The 22,824-nt window shown below is 49.6% G+C and overlaps 1 protein-coding gene and 1 non-coding gene across 2 annotated transcripts; one reads left to right on the forward strand and one right to left on the reverse strand.

Moving 5' to 3' along the window:
- The first annotated feature begins 888 nt into the window (after nt 1-888).
- On the forward strand, nt 889-1,010 carry LOC114706369. The gene has a single exon (XR_003736519.1). It is a non-coding gene; the product is annotated as a U6atac minor spliceosomal RNA (small nuclear RNA).
- Nucleotides 1,011-12,454: 11,444 nt separating this feature from the next.
- Nucleotides 12,455-22,297, reverse strand: Aipl1 (aryl hydrocarbon receptor interacting protein like 1). Its single transcript, XM_028888718.2, has 6 exons — nt 22,041-22,297; nt 21,283-21,462; nt 14,672-14,860; nt 13,690-13,866; nt 13,474-13,615; nt 12,455-12,669 (listed from the first exon to the last, which is right to left on the reverse strand). Exons 1-6 carry the CDS (start codon nt 22,134-22,136, stop codon nt 12,467-12,469), a joined length of 987 nt encoding a protein of 328 aa, XP_028744551.1. The 5' UTR covers nt 22,137-22,297; the 3' UTR covers nt 12,455-12,466.
- Between the last annotated feature and the right edge of the window lie 527 nt (nt 22,298-22,824).

The raw sequence follows: 22,824 nt of genomic DNA on the forward strand, positions 1-22,824 counted from the left end.
ACAGTCAGACTCGGGTTCCCATTAAAGGCAAGGCTGGATGGGATGGGAGAAGCAATTGTAGGGACAGCTGCAGCTTCGGTGGATATGAGGAAAACCCCCTGCTGCTGCCACCACCCTCCACCGAGCCTCCTACTCCTGCAGGGCCGAAGGATGTCCTTCATGATCTTCCCTCTGAACTTCAGGACATTTGCACATCCCAGGACAGCAGCCTAGGAACTCGTGTGCAGCCAGGAGGGGTCAGCCAGAGCTATGACTTCCCAGAAGCTCTGCTGAAACAGCAGCATTTCTAAGAGACAGATGTGAAATTACTAACAGGATGAACACCAAGCTGGGGGTCTTTGTCACTTGTCTTGCTTCGAATTGCCCAAAGCGGGTCCTTAAAAGAAGCTGTGAAAGAACTGAAGACGCTGTGCTGGCCCCTTGGAACATTCATCCCAGAAAAGGGACAATAGTGAAGGGTTGCACACTGGCAGAGTAGGCAGCCGTTTCCAAGGCCATGGCGCTGGAGATCCCCCTCTCTGGAGTTGGCAGAGCAGGGAAGCTGCAATATTCACTCTCACCTAAAGCTAGGGAATGAGGAACACAGAAGCCACCTGAGAAAATAGAGGGAGAGGGATGCTAGGGGCGGCAGGGTGAACTCACAGGTGAACTCACAGGGTGCTGTGCATAAAAGTCACTGTAACGGAAGCAGATGCTGTGTACCACAATGGTCAGCCTATCAGGGTACCTCAGTGAGATAGCAAAATTTGTGGACTCCAATGTACAAATGAAGAAACAGTAGCTCAGAGACATTAAGCAAATTGTATAAAATCGCATAGTTGATTGTAATGTAAACTTGTATAACCATTATGGAAGTCAATATGGAAGTTTCGGGGGGACTAAAGATATGTGTTGTATGAAAGGAGAGGTCAGTACACCCCTTGACAAGGATGGAAGAGGCCCTTGGCCTAATAATCTGCATATGGTTAAGGCATTACCAACTGCTTTGTGGCATGTAACCATTGCCTTTTGGAAGGAGAGAAGCAATTCCTGCAAATTGTCTTGACTGCCATATGTGCTGTGGCAAATCCCCTCTCCCACCTTAAATAAATACATGTTTTTAAAAAAGCAAAAAAATAGAACTATCAATGACCAACTATGACCAAAAAAAAAAAAAAAAAAAAAAAAAAAAAAAAAAAAAACATAACAGCTATGACACTTGGTAAACATAAACCACAGTACATAACAGAGATACCTGCTCATTCATGTTCAGGGCTGCTCTATTCAATAAACGAGACCAGTCTAGATGCGCATCAACAGATGACTAGATAAAGATAATGTGGCCCATATGCATGGTGGAATTTTATTCAGATGTTAAGAAAAATGAAATCATGACATTTGTAAGAAAATGGATGGAACTAGAGGTCATTGTGTTAAGCAAAATAAGCCAGACTTGGGAAGACAAACATCACCTGTCAAATTCTTTCATCTGCAGAATCTAGATTTAGTGTGTGTGTGTGTGTGTGTGTGTGTGTGTGTGTGTGTGTGTGATTGTGTGTGTGAACAATCATGCAGCTAGTAAATGTTCAGACCAGGTTAGGAACCCAGGCTTGTTTGACTATCCCTTTTTATTAGTCTCCATTCTATCCTGACCCCAGATGTGGAGTGTGGAGACAGAAGGACAGATGTCTCTGAGGGGACCCCTGGCTGGTGTAACACAGACTGGCAACAGTGACCCTATGTCAGAGCAAGGGGACATCTGGGGGAACCAAAGAGGAACAGTTCCATGTAGTTTTTTAAAATCACCACAGAGGGGAAATGTTTGGGAGGGGAATGCTGCAGGTCAAGCTGTAAGAGGCGGACACACCCAGAATGGCAGCTGTCTGGAGCCAGGGAGTCGATCTGCTGTAAACCCTGGCTATGGACATGTTACCCTCAAATTCTCTAACCATAAAGTGGAAGATAAACTATAAAAATTGCTGAAAAGATTAAATCAACTGAGCCCTGATAGGCCAGGATTCTTAGAGGTCCAAAACTCCAACATACAACAGTGCCCTCTGCAGGCAACTTGAGGAATGTTAGGGGGGCAGCCGACAAAAGGTTAATCTACAGAAACACAATCATCCCATCAACAAACAAGCTGATGGAAAGAACACATCTTCTCCAACAAGGAGACCTGAGTAGCCCATAACTACTGAAAATGTGTTTATCATCCTCAGCCATTAGGAAAATCGTGATTAAAACTGCCTTGAGAATTCTTCTTGCCCCAATCAGGATGACTGTCATCAAGAAAACAGTGACAACAAATGCTGGAAAGGGTGTGGAGAAAGGGGAGCCCTTACTGTTGTGAGAGTTTAAACCTGTGCCCACACCTCAGAAATCAGTATGAAGATTTGTTTAAAAGAATCGAGAAAGAGACTTCCACAAGACTCAGCTGTGCCATGCCTGGGCACATTCCCAAAGGACTCTAAGTCAACACACCACAGAGATACTTGCCCATCCATAGTCATTGCTGCACTGTTCATAATAACTCAAAAATGGAGTCAGCCTATATGTCCTTCAACAGATGAGTAAAGACCGTGTATGAGATAAACAGACAGGCACACACATGATGACTGGTAGATAGATGATAGGCAGATAGAAGGTAGATACATAGGTAAATAAATAAAGAGACAGACAGACAGATAGAGATAGATAAAGAAATGTTATTAAATCATAAAGAAAATTTGATCACAACATTTTCAAGAAAGTGGATGAATCCAGAAATGGTTACATTAAGCCAAATAAGCCTGATTAGAAAGACAAAACAGCACATTCTCCCTCACATGCAGAACTTGGATTTAAATGTGCATGCATGATTGACATGAAAGTAGAAAGGGACCCATGTGAGAGAAGGAAGAGATCGTAGGAGAAGGTACTAGAACACATGGGACAAGAAAGAATGAGACACTGTCTAGAGGAAGGAAGAAGATGGGGGGCGCCATGGGACATGTGTGAATGTGGCATAAGGAAACCCATCGCTTTGTAGGCTAACTCAAAACAAATCAATTAAGAACTAAAAATCAGAAAGAAGATGTGCTGGAGTGGGGAGGGCTGGAATGGGGAGGGCCGGATGTGAAAAGTCACAGAAATCAGGTGAGCACCCTGAGGCTAACAACAACCAGGGGCCATTGACACCCCAGGAAGGAGGGGAGAGATGTCTCCCAGACAACAAGTGTGTGTGCATTGCAGCACGTGACAAAGAGACTTGCTGATGTCACCAAGTTAAGAATCTTAAAATGGAGGATTTGGCCCTGGATTCTCCAGATAGACCAGAGTCGTGCTAATGGTCCCTACAAGAGGGAGACATGGAGAGAAGAGAAAGATGGATGATAACAAAAACAAAGGTTGGAGGTGGCCTGGAGCCAAGAAATTTGGGCGGCTTATAGAAGCCAAGAAGTTTCCCTATGAGCCTCAGAGGGAACAAGGTCCTACCCAGCCTTTGACTGCAGCCCACAAAGGCCTTGCAGACTTCTGAACTCAAGACAGCTCATTTGTAAAGCCAACAGAGTGTTGGTTCCTTGTTACAGCAGCAGTAAGAAGCCAGCCCAGCACTAGCAGCATGCAAAGGGCCTTGCAGGCGTAGGCAAGGAACTGTCCTCCCCTGCCCAGAAAGCAAGCTGACCTCAGCTTCTCCACTGGGGCACCCATTGAAGAAAAAAACAGCTGGAAGCCAGCGAGAAGCATAAAGTGTGCACATAGCAAAGCCAGTTTGGAAAGAGCAAAGGGTTGATTAAGAGGCAGACAGGGGACAGTCAGCACATGGGTAGCTGGGCCAGACTCTGCAGGTTCCAGCATTCCATGAGAGTACAGGATTGGAGTGGTGATGAACACCTGGAGCCTCAGAAGTTCAAGGCCAGCCTCTGCTACATAACAGGACTCAGAGAGAGAGAGAGAGAGAGAGAGAGAGAGAGAGAGAGAGAGAGGACAATCCTGAGTCCTCAGAGGAGCAGGAAGCCTGTGTTCTGGCTGAGAGGTGAGACTCAGCTTTGCCTTTCAAGACAGAACCCCAGGAAGCCTTGACAGCATTCTTCTGCCTAAAACACCAAGAATGAAAATCCCTCCAAACCATTAGAGTAACTGCCCCTCGTTCTGCCTTAACCAGGCTAGGTTGGCTGGAGAGAAAAGTTCAGGGTTCCAGCCTGAGCTGGCTGTCACGTCTAGTTTGGGAGATGCCCCCTTGGTACTGTCTAGAGTCAGAGCTGGACATCTTCAAGTCCTACCCTTCGCCCTTCAAAACTAAAATCCATGGGCCACCTGAGCTGTCACACAGATTCTGACCTAGCCAGTATGGGAACTATGCAAATTAGACAGAGGCTCCTTCTTCAATCTCTCTCCTGCCATCTACTGGGAACTGGGAAGCACTGCACATATCTAAGGTAGACGCAGTGAGTTTAAGGGTAAGGAGGTTGGAATTCCGCAGTACTGTACAACCACAATCGCCCTTTCCAAGCCTCTCTACCAGGTTAGCTGCATCCACAGCACCAATGTCTTCCAGGAGGCCCCTCCTCTCCTCCAACACTGTTTCCTCCAACAGTTTCTTGCCGAAACCACTACAGGACTCTCCAAGTTGGCCTCCTTGTTTCAATACAACCTCAAGCTTGCCACAAAAAGATCTTTCTAGAAAGCTAATTTGATCATGTCCCTTCCTGTGGGTGCTTCTTAGAGACTCCTCACTGGCTTTCAAGATCCCTGGATATGGCCCTGTCTGACCTCCTTCACCCTCCCTTGGCTTTTTCCCTAAGATATCCCGGTATATATAGGTTCCCCCAGTCCTCACCTAGACAGCCTATAGACCAGACCCATGTCCAATCTAATCTGTCCTGTCATGTACCAGACAGTATAAAAAGCAACTGCCTGGTCTGGTGACAATAATTCCCTCCCTAGTGAGGGCCTTGAGAATGCCATAAGAAGGAAGTATGGAGACAGAGCTGTCTCTACAACCCAAGGCAACTGCGGAGTGCAAGCAAACATTGGTCATCTGGAGACAGGCCCAAGACAAGCTTCTCCCTCCAAGCCTCAGGAGGAACCACCCACTGACGCCTTGATATGTAGCATCTGGCCTCCAGAAGTGACAGGGGACATTCTTGTATTAACTGAAGTGGGCCCTCAGGTGCCCAGAAGTTTGGTGGACATTACCCCTGTCATGCACTTGAGGGCATTTGGGATAGGCTGGAATCTGAATCAGCCAACTGAACACAGCAGGTTGTCTTTCTCCTGTGGGTGGGTCACACCCAATCAGCAGAAGGTCTGACTAGAACAAGAAAGCCAACCTTCACTCTTGCGGGAGGTCTTCCTGCCTTGGATGCCTCAGGTGTGGAGCTTAGAACTTACATATCAGCCGCCCTGGCTCCCAAACCTTCAAACTTGGAACAGACCTATACACCTGGCTCTCCTGAGTCCCAAGCTTGCTCACTTCATCGTGAGGAGGGCCCTTGAACATTACCAAGACAACTCTCTCTTCTTGGGTAACAAAAAAAAAAAAAAAAAAAGGCTGGGGAGAGGGTACACTCAACATAGATGGTTAAAAAAGAGGCATGGCCACATCTCAACCTCTGCCTCAGACTGTCGGCATGTTGGCCTTTGAGAAACTGTAGTGAAGGACATCTCCAACCCTGTAGCTCAGAACCCAGATTTAACACAGATCAAGGCAGAGCAAGCAAAACTTGCTGTCTGTTCCTGCATCCTCCCGAGGACGGTGGGGAGACGTTTAAGTCCACATTGTTTGTTTGTTTGGTTTTTGGTTTTTTGGGTTTTTTTTCCTAGTGAACATGAACACATCTGTGAAGAGCAACAGCTCACAGACAGGCTGAGCAGCTGCAGAAATTGTATTTGCAATCATCTACCACAAGAGGGTGCTAGCAGACTCCTCCACCACCAAATTTTGTGTATCTCAATTACCCAAACCTCCTCTTCCTTCCCTAGAGGTTGGATCGAGTCTGTATTCCTCTTCAGCTATACCAGAAGGAGCTGGCAGGCCTGGAGTCACAACCCCAGCCAGGTAGAAGCTGTATCTCCTTTTCCCTTCCCAAGGGAGGCTGGGAACCAGGGAGCCGACTGCCAAGCAACCTGTCCTGGGAGGCTACAAGCCAGAGGCTCATAAGAAATGAGAGGAAGGAGTCTGGAGAGATAGCTCAGCAGTTAAGAGCACTGGCTGCTCTCGTAGAGGACCTGGGTTCAGTTCCCAGCACCCATACAGCAGCAGACAATCATCTCTAAACTCCAGTTCCAGGTGGCCCAATGCCCTCTTCTGGTCTCTGTGAGTACCAGGCATAAATATAGCACACAAACATATACATAGGCAGAAATGCACAAAGAGAAATCATGGGTGGGTTGACAGAAATGACAGCGCCAGACCAGAAGCCGGTAAATACCCCCAGGCTGTCCTAGCAGACTTTCTGATTCCCTTAGCCTGGACTCCTGTTGCTGGCCTTCAGTCTCCCTCTCTGCACAGCAGGGTATTGGACTGTGTGTTTCTAAGAGTCTTTGTACCAGGCAGTAGCATGGACCTGAGTTTTTCAAGGGGTGCCCATGGTTCTCAGCAGGAGGAGACATTTCAATCACACACACACACACACACACACACACACACACACACACACAGCACCTCTGCCCTGAGGAAGTGCTCACAGTGAGGCCACCAGCCCTGACACTGCTGAGGAAAACACAAGCACTCAGGCTCGTCCTCAGATGATATTTTTATTGGTGGTGAGAGGGAAAATGAGATTCCTTGCTCATCACAGTCTCTCACTAATGAGAACGGCAGACTGAACGGAGCAGTCGAAATTAGGCCAGGAGCCGCGCAGACTCGGGGCCTGGGAAACGAGCGTTAGGGCTGGCCTTCAAGGAAGAGGTGGGAGAAAGCAGAACTCCAGATGGCCTCCCTGCCAAGCAGTATGATGCCACCACTCACAGACCAGTGGACCAAGGTGAAGTTCAACATGGCGCCTCCAGCTACAAAACCTGGCAAGTCCAGGGATGGGGAGTCCAGATGCTGGCTGTCAGAGAAAGTAATATTGGACACCAGGCCCCTGAAGACTGTCATGAGCTGGGGTGATGCCAAGATTCCCTAACTGTGCACTGGAAGGATCTAGAGCTCAGAGGAAAGCCCAAGCATGCCACATGCAATACCCCAGGTCTGTGCCCGTGTGTGTTTGTGCGTGTGTGTGTGTGTGTGTGTGTGTGTGTGTGTGTGTGTATAGTGGCTTCCCCCCCCCCCAGGTTGGATGGGACCAGTGCATCTTGGGTGAAAAGGAGCTCACAGACTTCGTGAAAACATGGGCCCCTCCCTTCCCTGAGGTGAGCAGTTGGATGGGGTGAAACTCTTCAGGGGTGTAACTGCCCAGGAGTTGCTCAGGGGACTTCCCCACAGAGTAGCTGCCTTTGAGTGCCCCGGGCCCTGTAAGTAACCCCAGCATGCTCCTCAGTCTACCAAGTTGGAATTGAACAGAATCATCTCTTGGTCCACCAGTGCTCTCTCTATCGGGGGTAAATAGACATTTCTTTCTAGCACCCCAAGAAATCATGTGGCTATAGGTAAGACACACCTAGCCCCTGACTCTCAAGCTCCTCCCATCCTAAACAATTGCCAAGAAGGAAATTAAAGAAATGTCAACCAGGCATGATGGTGCACACACCTGCAATCCCAGCACTTGAGAGGTAGAGGCAGAAGGATCCACAGTTCAAGGATAACTTTGGCCACATGAGACTATGTCTCAAGAAAAAAAAAAAAGAGCCAAGCTCTATTCACCACACAGCCACTTGAGGACCATCAGACACACAGGTGAAAGCACTCCAAGGCTTGGCTCTTAGCACTGATATCACTTCTGGCCTCTGCCACTTACAACTGTGTGATCAACCCAGGTGGGCCAGCTGCCTCCCAGAATGGCTGTTCTTCTGTCAAGTGGAGCTATGAGGCCCACCTTGAGATGGGGAGAAGTTGGGGAGAGGGGTTGTGGTTGCTACATTCTGCTGCTGAGCAAACACCTGCAGAGCACAGAGCTGTTCGGCTATCGTGTCCATTCAACATGACTGAGGCTGCCCAGCCAATTCTCACAGACAGATGCCTTGGCCTTGTGACGAGCAAGTGCTGGCCATGAACTTGTCCAGCTGCCAAGTCCCACCTGCAATGACTGGACCCTAGGACTGTGTTCCTGGCAAGTAGTTCTTCACTTGATGTTGTCAGATGATGTCAACTGAGAGAAGTCCCTGTAAGGGGTGAGGATAGGGTAACCTAGGAAAATGTCACCTCTGGTCCCCTTTGACTTCTGGGACTGAACTCCAGTCCCAGCTCTGCCCTACCTAACTATGTCCCCTGAGCATGTTGCTGGCTCACTCTCAGCCCTGCCACTGCCCTCCAGCCTGAAGGACAGAAGATCCTTGACAGAAGATGGGGCCATTTGGAGAATCTGTGAGTGCCCAATGGAGGGGAGGAAGAATACTTGGAAGAAACACAGAATGGTGGACAGCAGGAATCTAGAAAGAAGGATCCATGGCCACATGCAGACCTGAAGGGTCCATTACTGCTACTCTAGGGACATCAAGAGCTGAGGCCAGGCATCCAGCCTTTGGGACCACAGGTCAAATGTTATAACAGCTGCCCAGCTATGTCCAGAAGAAACAGGTGTCCACAGATCTTTCTTCCACCTGGGGTTCCTGGAACCACCTGTCGTCCAAATCAAGAACACAGGTGAAGGAGCCACAGTGTATGTGCACAGCCTTCAGGACATAGAGCATGATAGATGGTAACAATAGAGACTATCTGACTGTGGAGAGATGCATGAAGTCCCCCAGTGATGCCCATGCCCCTGTCTCCAGAGCCTGCATATGGCTTGTGTGGTACCAGGAAGACTGGGCAGGTATGGTTAAGGCAAAAATCCCAAGGTAGAGACAGTCTTCTGAGCTATCCAGGGAGGCCTGCATCATCCCAAGGGTCCCATAAGAGGGAGACAGAAAGGTCAGAGACACAGAGATGGTGACCGACCAGGGGACACAGAGACTGGAAGATGGTCCCCAACTGGCTTGGAAGAGGAAAGGGGGCCAGGAGCTGAGAAACACAGGGGTCTCTGGAAGCTAGAAAAGGCAAGATAGATTCTCCTAGGAGAGTCTAGAGAGGAAACCACAGGCTAGCCCATTCCAGGACTTCTACCCTCAGACCCAGAAGGGGTGCTATGTCATTTTCAGCCACTGCTTGTAATACCTTGCTATAGGAGCTATAGGGCCTAACGTGCCTGCAAAGGATGGGAGAAGCCCACACGATTCCCACAATTCCTCTCTGGTCTCTGGATCTTTGTTCACTTCAGTTAGGACACAGTTCAGACAGCGGTTCATGCCTGGCCCAAACGCCCCGACTAACCTATATTGACTCTAAGAGGGAGCGAGCATGGCTGAGGAACCCTCAAGGGCCCTGTCTTGGCCTCTCTAACTATTACTACACAAAGGCCGCTGGTAGACAGGCTTGCTTTGTTATGTGAGTCTAACGTTTTTCTCCTTCCCTTTATAATGCATCATTCCCAGCATGGATCAGCTGCCGAGCAGCCCAGAGTAGCACAAAAAGTTCCAGCCAGAAGTCTGAAACCCAAGTGCTCATCTAGGAGCTACCTTCAGTTTGATTCTGGCCACTCTCTGACCCCCTGTGTTTCCCAGACTGTACAAAGCAGTGGGAACTAGGTTGTCCCTGAGTCCTTCATCTTCCAGTGGTCTTGTTCTAAGATTCTAAGTGTCCCTTGACTGTGACCACTCTGCAGGCATCAAGGGCGGTCACAGGAGGTGGAGAACGGCATCGGACCCCCAGGGACTTCAGGCTGCTTGTTGTCTGCTGCCCCCTGCTGGTCAGATTCTGGGTAAGGCACCTTCTGAAGGCTACCTGTGAGACAAGCCCACCTCCCAAATTCCTCAGCCAGATGACTGCTTCCAGAACATTCAGAAGGAGGCCCAGGCAAGGACCAGAGCCCTGGATATGGATAGCTGACCTCATCCCTGTCACTGCCGCATCAAACCCTCTGCACCGGTGAGTTAGGTGTAAGATGCAGTGGCTTCTGAACAGGACTTCTATTGTCCCTTCAGCATCTTTGGGTGCCAGTAACAATGGGACTCTCTCTCTTCAGTGTGCCTCCCACTGTCATCCACAGGTGTCCTGGGCCACAGCTCTCTTGATTTTTGGCTGTAATGTTGGGCATCAGAGGAGTCATCCATAGGAGGCCAGACAGGACCATCAGGTCTGAGATGCCTGGGCATTCTCATCTGGCTGGGCGTCACTCTGGTTCTCTCTGCAGAAGGAAAGGCAATGGAGGGTCACGCCAAAAATAGATGCGGCATCTCTCTCTCTCTCTCTCTCTCTCACACACACACACACACACACACACACACACACACACACACACACACACACACGATCCCAGCACTTGGAAAGCAAAAGCAGGAGGATTGCAAAGTTCCAGGCCAGTCTGAGCTACACAGTGAGACCTTGTCTCAAAACAACACCAGGAAGTGGAGAGAGAGGATAGAAGAAATGGGGAGGAGAGGAGAGAAAGGGGGAGAGATCTGAGATGAGGAGAGGAAAGGGGAAGTCTGAAGCCATCATCCCTGGCCCTTCAATAATGCCCCTTGCTGGGCTCCTCATCTGCTCAGAGCCACGCAGGTGCTTTGGCAGTGTGCACCCTCCAGGGTCTCCTGGGGCAAGCACCGCTGGAGGAGGTGGTGAAGGTCCTTCTGCCCTCCCTCCCTGCTGCACATCTCAGGACTCTGTGATCTCAGGACGCTCCTTCCTGTGCTTCAGCAGGTCACGATGTCCCTTCCTCTGTCCTCTCCTGCCTCCTGCCCCCTTCCTCACCACAGACACAGGTGGTCTAGTAGACTCAGACCCGAGTCCATTCAGAACAAGCCACCTTTTCTCCTAGGCTAGGAGGGCTGACGCTGGAACCCCTAGATGCCAGGAGCATCCTCATTCTGGTGGCCTGGGGACCAGAGAATTGGGAGAAATGCAGTGGAGGCCTGGCAGGGAGTGCACTAGCACAGCCACGGTCATGTCAATCTTGTTTGTTGACTTTCAGATTTCTGAGGCAACCTGAGCACCAAGCGCAGACCTCATTTGTTTGCTGAGCTCAAGGTGGATGTTAACCACAGGCATGAGGGAAAAGAAAGCACACCCCACCCTTGTGGAGAAAGGAGCGGAGTGGATGCTGGCTCTATCCCTCTTCCAGGAGTCCCCAGAGCCACCAAAGTCAATGACAGTCTGAGGGGTCCTGTGTCTAGTGACGATAACGGGGCAAACAAGAAGAACCAAGAGAATCAGAAATCACAAAATACAGCTACCCAAACTCGGGAAAGGGTGTGGGGAGCCTTTTGTAATCAGTATTGATACATGATCCAGCAAGAGGCTGCAGTGGGGACTAATATGGGGAGAGAGAGAGAGACAAAGAGAGAGAGAGAGACAGAGAGAGAGAGAGAGAGAGAGAGAGAAACTACCAGGAAAATAAGAGAGAGAAAAAAAAAACTACCAGAAAAATAAAGCTGGGCATAATGGAAAGGATGATGGGAGAATCAACAAAAGCTGATTTTGCTTGAAAACTAATACTGCGAGTGCTAACCAAAAATATTTTTTAACTTGGGACTGGAGAGAAGGCTCAGCAGGTAAGAGCGCTTGCTGCTCTTCCAGAGGACCCGAGTTTGGTTCCCAGCACTCAGGCAGGGCAGCTCACACCCACCTGTAACTTTACAGGATCACAAGCCCTCTTCTGGCCCCCTTGGGTCCCATACACATGTGGCATACACACACACACACACACACACACACACACACACACACACACATACACACACACACAAATACAGACAAATTAAAATTAATAAATCTTTTTAAAAATATTTTAATTTAAAGTAAGGTTGATTACTATACCTGAGCTAAGGAATGGAGGCTAGCCTGTGCCACTTGTTAATTTGGAGTGGGGGGTGGGGAGGTGCTTTTGATTTTTATGGGCATCTATGACATTGATCCCACAAAATACATGTATTTGTGTGTGCATCTATTTACTTATCACTGGAGATCAAACCCGGGGCTCCAGGGTTCCTAAACAAGCTCTCTGCCACTGAGCTATATCTCCAGCCCTCAGAAATTAGTCTTAATATGATTTAATCTGAGTATGTGTTAAAAAGTGACGTCGAAGTCCTGGTTAATTGAACCGGGGATACTCAGGTCATACATGCTTGTGGCACATAGCCCACAGGCTGTGGGGCCGCAGAGGAGTCACTGGGAGCCTCATGGCAGCCAAGGACCCTGCACCCTGGGGCACCCTGCAGCAAGTGGGCAATGTGAGCGCAGTGCCCAGTCCCTAGCCCCAGTGCTCAGCCCAGAGCTTCAGCCTGTAGCTCCTACCCAGCCTAATGCAGCTCAGCCCAGTCCAGCCCAGCCCAGCCCAGCCCAGCCCAGGCCAGCCCAGCCCAGGCCAGCCTAGCCCAGCATGTTCCGGCAACGCTGCCGCTCCTCCTCCTGCTTGTCCGCCAGGCGGCTCTCCAGCTGCCGCAGTTCCCTGAGCACCGCCTTGCGCATGGAAGGCTCCAGCTCCAGCACTTTCTCGAGGTCCGCCTTGGCCTCCTCAGCGTTCCACACCTCTGCATGAGCGCGTGCACGCACATAGTAGGCCTTCACGATCCCTGTAGGGAGGAGCAAGCTGAACCCACCTAGCCAGCCCCAGGGAGCCCTGGCGTCAGACCTCCTGACCTCGCTTTCTTCCAAGTCCTCTAACCAATTTCATTTTCAGAATTCCAAGCTTTGTCACCATCAGACCCTGTCCTCATACCTGACCAATCTGGGTGGCTGTGAGGCTCAGTGCAATAATGAGGGTGGAGAGCTTAGCACCTGGAGCAGGTGTGTGCTGTTATGCGTAACGTTAGTCAGTTGCCTTCTCAAATACTGCCAGAGATTTTGTATTTTTCTTTCAGTGTCGATTTCATATTTTTCTCTAGACTACTGGCCTCCTTTCAAAGCCTGGCTACTACTCCCAAATTCATGGACTACCCAGCCACATGCACATTTGAAAAGCATAAAAATAAATAAGATTTAAAAACCCACCTGCCTAAAGCCAATGGTGGTTGGTGCACACCTGTAAAGCCCAGAGCTCTGAAGGCGGAGGCCAGAGGATCACAAGTTCCAAGTGAACCTTGACTAGGTAGCCAGCCCTCACTCTGAAATAAACACCTCCCACAATAAATATCACCCGCCCAGAAGCACCTATAAAGCAGTTGCAGCTTGGGGGAGTCAACAGGGTGAAGACAAACTTCCATGCCTCACAGGGTGGGAAAGGTCCACCAAGGCTGTGGCAAGTGGCTGTGACCTGGCTGCCTGTGTCTCCCCCACCCCCACCCCCACCACCCCTACTCCTCCATCCTCACCCCCACTCCCCCATCCCCACTCCCCCACCCCCAACTCCCACTCCCTCACCCTAGCCAGGGCCGCACCTGGGTGGTGTCGTAGGATGTCACTGGTATGCTCCAACACCTCATAATACTCCTCCTTCTTCAGCAGGCACTGGCAGTAGTTGAGGATCAGAGTGTTGATCATCTTCTCCAACTTCAGCCACTCAACCTCCCACGGCTTCTCCTGCGGGCCAGAAGCTCAGCCATCAGCTTGGTTAAGGCTCATCCCAGCCCACCCAGCCAGAGGTAGCTCCCAACCTTGGTCTGAAGGTTCCTGAGGCACACGATGGCCTCCTGGTACTTGGTGGCAGCCTGGTCATAGCGGCCCAGCTTGAAGAGCCTGTTGCCTTCTCCGTGAAGGAGAGGCACAGCCTGCATCTTCTCCTCATTATTCAGATTCCACGTCTCCCTCTGGTACTCACTCGGGGCCTCCACCTAGCCCAGGAGCTACAGGTTAGCCAGGCGAGGACCAGGCAAGATGGCCCCAGCATCCTTCTGAAGTGGTTTGTCATGTGCCCTAGTGAGGCACCACACCAGAGTCAGGCAGGCTGGTCAAGACCTTGAGAACAGAGCAAGGAAGCAGCAAGGCGCAGCCCTGCCCTAAGCAAGTTGGAGCCTTTGGGTGAATTATAAAAAGGCTCCTTTCTTTAGGAAAGTTTACTTCCAACAGTTGGAAAATTGTCATGAGTACTCACTGTGTCAGAATGAGACACTTTTATTGCCATCTGGTGGGAATTTGTCATTATAATAACACAAGCATGTCGGATCTACAAAGAGCGTCTTTGCAGGGATGCTCTTGCACAGCGCACAGACCACACAACTGTTCTTTTTAGTTTTACTTCCCCGTCCAGCCCTCAGGGTTAGCCCCAACCTCAGCCTTGTTCATAAGCTGAGTCCCGACCTGGCCTCCACCTTGAGCCTGGCTCTTCCAGCTCCACACAGGCCCTTGTACTGTGCCAGACCCAAGTCCAAACCCACAAGTCACAGAAACCAAGGAAGAGGCTGCAACTCTAAATCTTGCAGAAATGGAAGCAGATGACCAATTAAAAAAAAAAAAAATTAAATAAAAATGCTTTTTCCTTAGGGGAGGGTAGGAGTTGCAACTTTCAATTTTGCTGGGGTCCCTGGCCAGCCTCTTGTTTTCTAGAGAAGCAAATGAAGTGGGCATGGGGTGGGGGGGGGGGGGGGTCTACAGGATCCCTCCTGACCTGGGCCAGCCCCTCCCACACCTGGCTCCCACCTGCAGTAGCTCAATCAGGAAGATGAGAGGCTGGGGCTCTTTCTGTAGCTCATCCAGGTCCTCATAGCCCAGAGTATGGTACGCGAACATGTTGGCCAACCCGCATGTGTGCACATGCCAGCTGGTGGGGTCCTTGCCCTCAGCCACCTGCCGCAGACTGCGGGACAACATAGGGTAGACCCCTGTGTGCTGTAGGAGAGATGAAGGGGTGGTATCTTTGTAGCATGAATCTTAAAAGGTCTTATTAATAAAACAAACCTGAAGCCAGGTATTGGGGGTGAATGCTGGAAGATCAGAGAAGCAGAACAAGCCACAGCCACCTCACCTTGCCAATTCCTCAGCTGATCCTGTTTCCTCAGATTGGAAGCCTCTGAGTCCTCATCCAGAATGAATCTCAGCTGAAATGTTGCTCAAAGACTAAAAGTTTTACCTGCTTTAGTTCCTGATTTTCATGACTTATAGACCTTTCTGCTTTCTGCCATCACTTCCTGGGATTAAAGGCGTGAGTCACCATGCCTGGCTGTTTCTAGTGTGGCTTTGAACTCACAGAGATCTGGATGGATCTCAGCCTCCCAAGTGATAGGATTAAAGGCGTGTGTGCCACCATTTTTTGGCCTCTATGTCTATCTAGTTGCTGTTCTATCTTCTGACCCCAGATAAGTTTATTAGGATGCACAATATATTGGGGGACACACTATATCACCACATGTCTTAGCTGTCTGTTCAGAGCTTGCCAGGCCACACCTGGCCCACACTGCACCGGTCTCAACAGTACTGCTGTCCCAGGACACCCAAGAACAACTGTAGCTCACAGGGTGCCACCAACTGCTTTAGACCTGTTGGCACCTCTAGTTCGTATGACCACCCAGCAAAAGAGCCATCGTGAATATCCCTGTGCTACAGATGAAGAAACAGGATCACGGAGAGGTTAAGCAGCTTGCTCAAGGCTACACAGCCAGACATGACACAGACAGGATTTGAACCTGCCTCCCCAAGCTGTGCTTTTAGCCACGTGTTGCCCTTTATAGCCCTTGAGTCCCACAAGCCCAGGGCTCCCAGAATACAGCAGTGGAGGGAGCAGGGTCCCAGATCTGAGAGAGCCATCAAATGCCGCAGTGCAAACACATGTCTGGTCTGATCCAATTGCATCCAACATGGAGTTGGCCCTTGGGATCCAGCGAGGCCTGCTCCACACGAGGCCTCAGCTTTCTAGTAAAGCCTCAGAGCCTGTCTCCGCGGAAGTGAAGTTGCCCAGTTCAGACCCCTACAAAGCCATTCCAGTCCCTCCACTGGTGGAAAGGACAAATGCTGAAGACTGAAGGTCACTCTCCCCACCCCCACCGGCCTGGATTAGCCCAAGATGTCCTGGGCTGACTTCTGAGAGGCACAGCCAGATGGCAGGTGTCTGAAGGATTAAGGCTAGAATAAGGGAGGGAGCACACATACCCCACCAACTTGCTTTGGGGAGGAACCCACTGAGGCCAATTAAGCAGGACCTCAGACAAAGGCTGTATTCTGCTAGATCCTGCCAACCTGGTCGGCCTGGTGTTCCAGCCTATGTCCAGGGTTATGGGATAACATCAGGAGTAGGATAGAACCTAAAAGAAGGAACCAAGGTTGGGAACAAGACAGTTCTTCACTCTCCTAGCACCAACTTTGAGAAAGGGAAGGATCCTGGAGTCCTCCTACCAGGTTACAGCCTGCAGGAACAGCCATTGGCACCCATGGGCTCTAGACATCTGAGGACTCAAGCAGTCAGGGGAGCCCATCACCATGGTTCCCTCTTTGCTCTGGAGCCAGAGCCTGGTGCAGGCCAAGGCCCTGTCTGGACTGAAGGCTGCCACCTGCAGTGAGTGTCACAGACCACATCCACTGACTCCCAGCCTGAATCCACCTGGCCTTCACAGCGTGTTAGACTTGGGGCGGGAGTCCGGTCTGGTTTTTAAACGTATTGCTAGTGTTTAAACCCGGAGTATTAACAGGCTAATGAAGAGCCGTGCTGGAATCCAGAGCCCAAGTGTGCTGCCACTGCTAGCCCATCTCCTCCTGTGGACTTGGAACAGCTGCCCCTGCCCCCTGGGCAGCTGGGGACCCAGCTCCTGTGGAATCAGAGTTTGTTTCTCTGGCCTCACAGGACTGAGCACCAACAACAGGTCCTCGGTGGAGACAAGCCCTTGGAGGTAGATAAAGGGCCAGAAGCTCTGGTCTACCCTGTGCTTTTGTATTGGGAGAGAGAGGGCGGCAGCCCTTGTTCCTGCCAAGATCTAACTTCAAGGTGACGGGGCAAGGACAGTCCAGGCAGATTATAGGACGGGGAGCAACACCCAACAACTGCTTACTCAGGCCTTCCTTGGGCCTGGGATTGCCCTGCTGGCGGCTGAGTCTGTCTAGAACTCTGGTTCTTGAGTAGAGCCGGCCCACAGAGAAGGGGCTAACTAAATGTACTTACACATACACTTTCCAGGTCAGGTATTTTAGTTTGCTTTCTATTGCTGTGATAAAAACACCATAACCTAAAGCAACTTGAGGCAGAAAGGATTTATTTCGGCTTATAGGTCCACATCACAGTCCATCATCAAAGTCATCAGGGCAGGAACCTGGAGGCAGGAGCTGGTGCAGAAGCCACGGGAGGGGTCTGCTTACTGGCTTGATCCTCATGGCTTCCTCAACCTGCTTTCTTATAACACCCAGGATCACCAGCCACAGTGGTCTGGGTCCTCCTGAAACAATCATCAATCATGAAAATGCCCCCACAGGCTTGCTCACAGGACAATCTAGTGGGACCGTTTTAACAATTGAGACTTGCTCTTCTAAAATGACTCTAGCTTGTGTCAAGTTGGCACTCCATGTAAACTGTTACTCATCCTTCAAGACCCAACTCATTGTCGCCTTGAAGAAGTTCCCCCCAAGACTCTGAAGCAGTTAGCTTTCTCCCTTTTGTGACCCCAGAGCACTCTGCCCTTGTTCTCTATACCATGCCCTGGCTGCCTAACACCCTGCAAAGGGCTGAGTGTCTCCTCCAGAATTCAGTTCCTCCAGGGCTAGAGACCACCTGTATCATTCCAACACAGAAAACAGGCCAAATAGGTGCCCAGTAAAGGCATGATGATGTGAAGGAGAGGATGAAGAAAGCATAGGGATATAAGAGGAAATAAGGTGAGACATACCAGATAGATAGATAGATAGATATAGATAGATATATATGGTATAGATGTAGTAGTGAAAAAACTGGATTATGGGTATTGGGGAAAGTGCTTGCCACATAAGTGTGAGGACCTAAGTTCAGATCTCTGGAACTCACATAAAGCAGGTGTGGTAGGTGGTGCATCTACAGTCCCTGTGGACATAAAGCAGGTGTGGTAGGTGGTGCATCTATAGTCCCAGTGGTCCTAGAGGCAGATGAGAAGCAGAGACAGAAGGATCCCTGGAAGTTCACAGGCCAGTTAACCTAGTATACTCAGCAGTGAGCAGCAAAAGACTTTGTCTCAAACAAAGAGGAAGGTGAGGATGACCTTCCAAGACTGATCATGACTGCTGACCTCTACACATGAACAGACACACAGATAAACACAAAACAAAAAGTCTTGATTGTGAATGAACATTGATTGAATTGAAATTTGGGTAGGAGAACTGGTGGGTGGATGGATGGATGGATGGATGGATGGATGGATGGATGGATGGATAGATGGATAAATTCATGGAATGTGGGAGGTTTAATAACAAAAGACTAGATTGTGACTGAACACTGGTTGAAGAGAAGTATGAATAAACTGATGCCTGGGTAGGTGGATGGGTGGATGGATATATAGATGGATAAAGTATGGCTGTATAGGCAGACAAGTGACTCATATGCACATTCATGAAAGCCATGAGCCTGGGGAAAACCAACAGTCCCTATGTTCTAAAACTTGCCCACCTATGAGACGGAACATCATATGACTGCTGAAGTGGCCAGAAGACCACAGAGTCACAGGGCACAGCTCCTAGAAGGAGCAGCAGCAACTTGTGGTTTTTGCACAACAAATCAATCAGTGAATCAAGTTTGTATTGATAGCCTTCAGTGCAACCATGTTAGCAAATATGCACCCTGAGGAGGGGGGGGGGCAGGTCTTACTGGTGGCAAAGCCTTGTAGACATAAAGCAGGTACACAGGGTTCTCGAAAACTCAGGGATGCCTCCCTGAGAGCAAAGGCAAAAGGGGTGGTTCTAGACTAACATATCACAGAAGAATAAGCCAACTGGATGAAGTCCTTCACTGACAGAAACACATTACTTATTTATTTAGAAGTGTTGTGCCTGCATGTATACCTGTATGCCAGAAGAGGGCATCAGATCTCATTACAGACGGTTGTGAGCCACCACGTGATTGCGGGGAATTGAATGCAGGACCTCTGGAAGAGCAGTCAGTGCTCTTAACTACTGAGCCATCTCTCCAGCCTCCAGAAACACATTTTTTTTTAAGTTAAGTGACATTAATATTAAAATAATAACAGCGGGACTGTTGCAAACAAAAGATACGCTAGGCTCCAGTATGCTGAGGAACACAGGGGAGTAATGTGTTGCATGGCATCCCCTAATGGTAGACAGTGGCACTGCAGTCTATTGGCTCTATTAAAAGGTGCATGTACCCAACAAGAAGGCTAAGGATCCCAGTTGGAACCTGCCCCTCAACTGGTTGGACCAAAGCAGATTACTTCCTCTCTCAGAATCTAACTCAGGGGGTCTATGACTCCTCAGTCAAATGGAGGGGTTAATCGTCAACATCCTTCAAAATAATAGCTTCTACCTTTTAATCGCCTTATGCACACTATGACTTCTACTCATTTTTATCATATCCTGCAACTCCCAAAATAGCCCTGAACCTGCCATTTGTTCATTTACAGATGAGGAGACAGAGTGGCAAGAGGAGAAAGACTCTCCCCAGGTCACTCCACACTAATAGAATACATCTCAAATGCAATCTCTCTCTCTAGCAAACTGCTCTTTCCAAAAGGTCATTAGCTCCCCATGAAATAAAGAGTATCTATCCACCATCCGCTGTGAAGATCCATGGGGAGCTTTGTGATGGACAGCTCAGCTTGTCAACACTTGAACTCACCCATCAATCTTAGTCTTACATGAGCTAGGCAGACACAGTGCAGCCCTCAGTGAGAAGTTCAGAGAGTTATCCCTGACTTCAAAACAAAGGCCAGGGGTGGTAGAGTACTTGCTGGCCATAACACAAATCCCTGAGTACTACATAAACCAGACTTGGTGGTACACACCTGTAATCCTCACACCTGGGTGATAAAGGCAGGAGGATGAGAAGTTCAAGGTCATCCTCAGCTACAGGGAGTTTGAGGCCAGCCTGAGCTACATGAAAGCCTGCACAAAAATAAATCAGTGAGGAGAGGAGAAAAAATTAGAGCTTTTCAAGCTTTTAGGCAAAAAAAGCTCATTTGTCAAAAATACAAGAAATAAAGGAAAATATTAGACGATTACATTCTAAAGCAACCCACCAATCCAAATGTGCATCTCTCTAAGGACCACTAACTCAGTTCCCTCCATGACCCAAAAGGGGCAGGAGACCCTGAGGAGAAAGAAGACACAGAACCACGCTGGCAAAGCCTACCACACTGACTTTGTTTGGATCCTGCATGGACACATAAAGAATAAACGAGAGAGCTGGAGGGACGACTCAGCAGTTATGAGCACTTGCTGTTCTTTCAGAAGTTGTGGAACTCAGTTCCCAGTACCCATGACAGGCAGCTCACAGCCATCTGCAACTCCAGCTCCAGGAGATCCAACACCCTCTTCTGTACTCTATGGGCCCCTGCACTCATGTGAAGGGATCCACATGCATAAACACACTTAAAAATAAAACATAAATTTTTTTAAAGAAAATAAATGAGATGGTCAGAGAATCCTAACTGTGAAAGGCAGTTAGAGAGCATGAAGGGAGTGTTTGGGTTTCCTGAAGATTTAATAATGGTTGTGTTGTGGTTGTGCTTTTCAAATATCCAGTAGATTTAGAGTCACAAAATCTGGTGTTCCCAGATGAATTGCTATGATGTCTGGAATCTGCCCACACAGTGTGGGTTGAGGAAAGGAAGTGTCCTGGAGGGACAAGGATCCAGGTGTGGTGGGCTGACAATGGCAGCCTAGGGGGCAGGAACTTGACTTTTTTTTTCTTGACTTTTGCATGTTTGCAAGTTTCTCTAAGAAACACTTGTCTCTCCAAATCACAGACCAAGAAGTCATAAAGACGGCTTATGAGTGACGTAAATGTGAGCTGAGTCATAGCGTTGGTAGGAACAGGGGGAGGGCAAAAGGAGCCCGGTGGTCACAAGCCTCCAGGATCTAAGATGCTGGACAAAAAGGGAAGGGCAGAGGAGGCCCTCTCCTACCCTGCAAGGCCACATGCTCCCCCAGCCCCCCAGCCCACCATACACTCCATGACACTTCAAGGCCTGCTCTGTCTGAAGGGCTGGGCACCATGTTTGTGATGGCCGAGAATGGAGGTTCAGGCTGCACCTACAGAGGCTTGTTTTGCCCTAACTTTCCTCAACCTTGACAGTTCTGGGAAGAGTGTGGGGGAACTGAACAGGGAAAGAGCCATGCGGCTTACTCACGATGGTATCGCACCAGAATTCAGCCACTTCCCCGAGCCGCATGGACATCAGCAGCGTCTCCCACACCTCCAGCTTGAACATGTTGCCGATGATGATGCTCATGGGTTGGCCCACCTGCCTGCTGTCATCAATCACTGTGTGTTCCCCATCACACTTCATGGTTCGGAAATGGAAGGTCACCTAGTCCCCAGAACAGAGGCCCCTGGTGTTGATCTATCTCCCGAATTCCAGCGGCGGCCACCCAACCACCACAGGCTCCTAAGGCTGTCCTCACTGTCAGCTCACACATACCTGATAAGCTAAGGTATCTCAGACACCCCCTCATACCTGCAAGTCTGCACAAGGAACCCATTCCTTTCCAGAATACCCTGTGCCCATTTCTCACAGAATTCCTTCCTCAACAAGCTCAAATGTCCAGGGATGTGACCATTCACCCCAGGAGACCCATCAAATACAAGGGGGACAGATGTCATCAGTCCTGAGATTCCTTCCTACTCACTTGACATTTGGAGCTCTGGAAAATTCCCCCAAACCCTTCCTCCTAGCCTACACTGAAGTTACCTTGTAAACTACTTAACAAAAAAAAAAAAGTTTATAAACTCCAAAGCAAGGCAGCCTAGGTGTGTAGGGTGGACAATTCCAGAAAAAGTTCTGCCTGGCTGGATTAGGGCAGAGCCAAAAGCTATTTCCAATGCCCTGGGCACAGCTGGAACTCAGAAAGGCACCACGGGGACCCTATCTGGGGGAAGGATACTCACTCGGGAGCCAGTGATGAAGTTAGGGAGTTCTCCCGTCCCCCCATGCAGAATGGTCTTTTTGACACCCTCCACATTGAGGAGTAGAGAGACGTCCATGCTGCAGGTATGGAAGAGGACTGTGCAGGCCTAGATAATCCTAGCAAAGCAGGGAACAGTCATGTGGCTGATTACCCAGTTAGAGGCCTGTGCCGGCCTGGATAATCCCATCAGAGGGGAGGACACCCAGAGGATTTCCCGGCAGGGAGGGGAGACAGAAGGAAGGTGGGGCGTCTGACCACTACAGACTCCCGTCGCCTTCTACTTTACTCAGGATCCCTCAGTGGACACAAACCCCCTGTCGGACACCCACAGTGACTACATCAGGCTTTGCTTTTGTTCCTCCTCAACAAAGGAGGTCGGCGGATGTTTCTTCGAGGATGGAGTGGAGAAGGAAGGCAGCAGGAGAGACCTGGGGCCATCCGTGGGGGGAAGGAGTGGAGACCCCAAGCCACCATTGCCCCTCCTGTGCCTGCAGTGCCGGCCTTGCCCAGTCTCTGTCTCTTAGCACTTTCGTTTCCCTCCGGAGAAGCGGCCAGAGGGCAGTAGCGGGTTCCGGCCTTGGAGTAATTTCAAAAGATTGCAACAGTTCTGGGGGAAAATTGAGGCATTTCTAGTACTGAGCTTCTTCCTCCTCTCTAAAGTCTGGCGGGTCTCAGTACTGAGTCCAGTGAGACAGACAGAGCTTATTATACGAGCCCCAGGGACCCCCTTGGGGGAATAGAAGAAAAAAATGTGATGTGAAGAC

Source organism: Peromyscus leucopus, chromosome 8b, assembly GCF_004664715.2.
Source record: "Peromyscus leucopus breed LL Stock chromosome 8b, UCI_PerLeu_2.1, whole genome shotgun sequence".
Taxonomy (NCBI): domain Eukaryota; kingdom Metazoa; phylum Chordata; class Mammalia; order Rodentia; family Cricetidae; genus Peromyscus; species Peromyscus leucopus.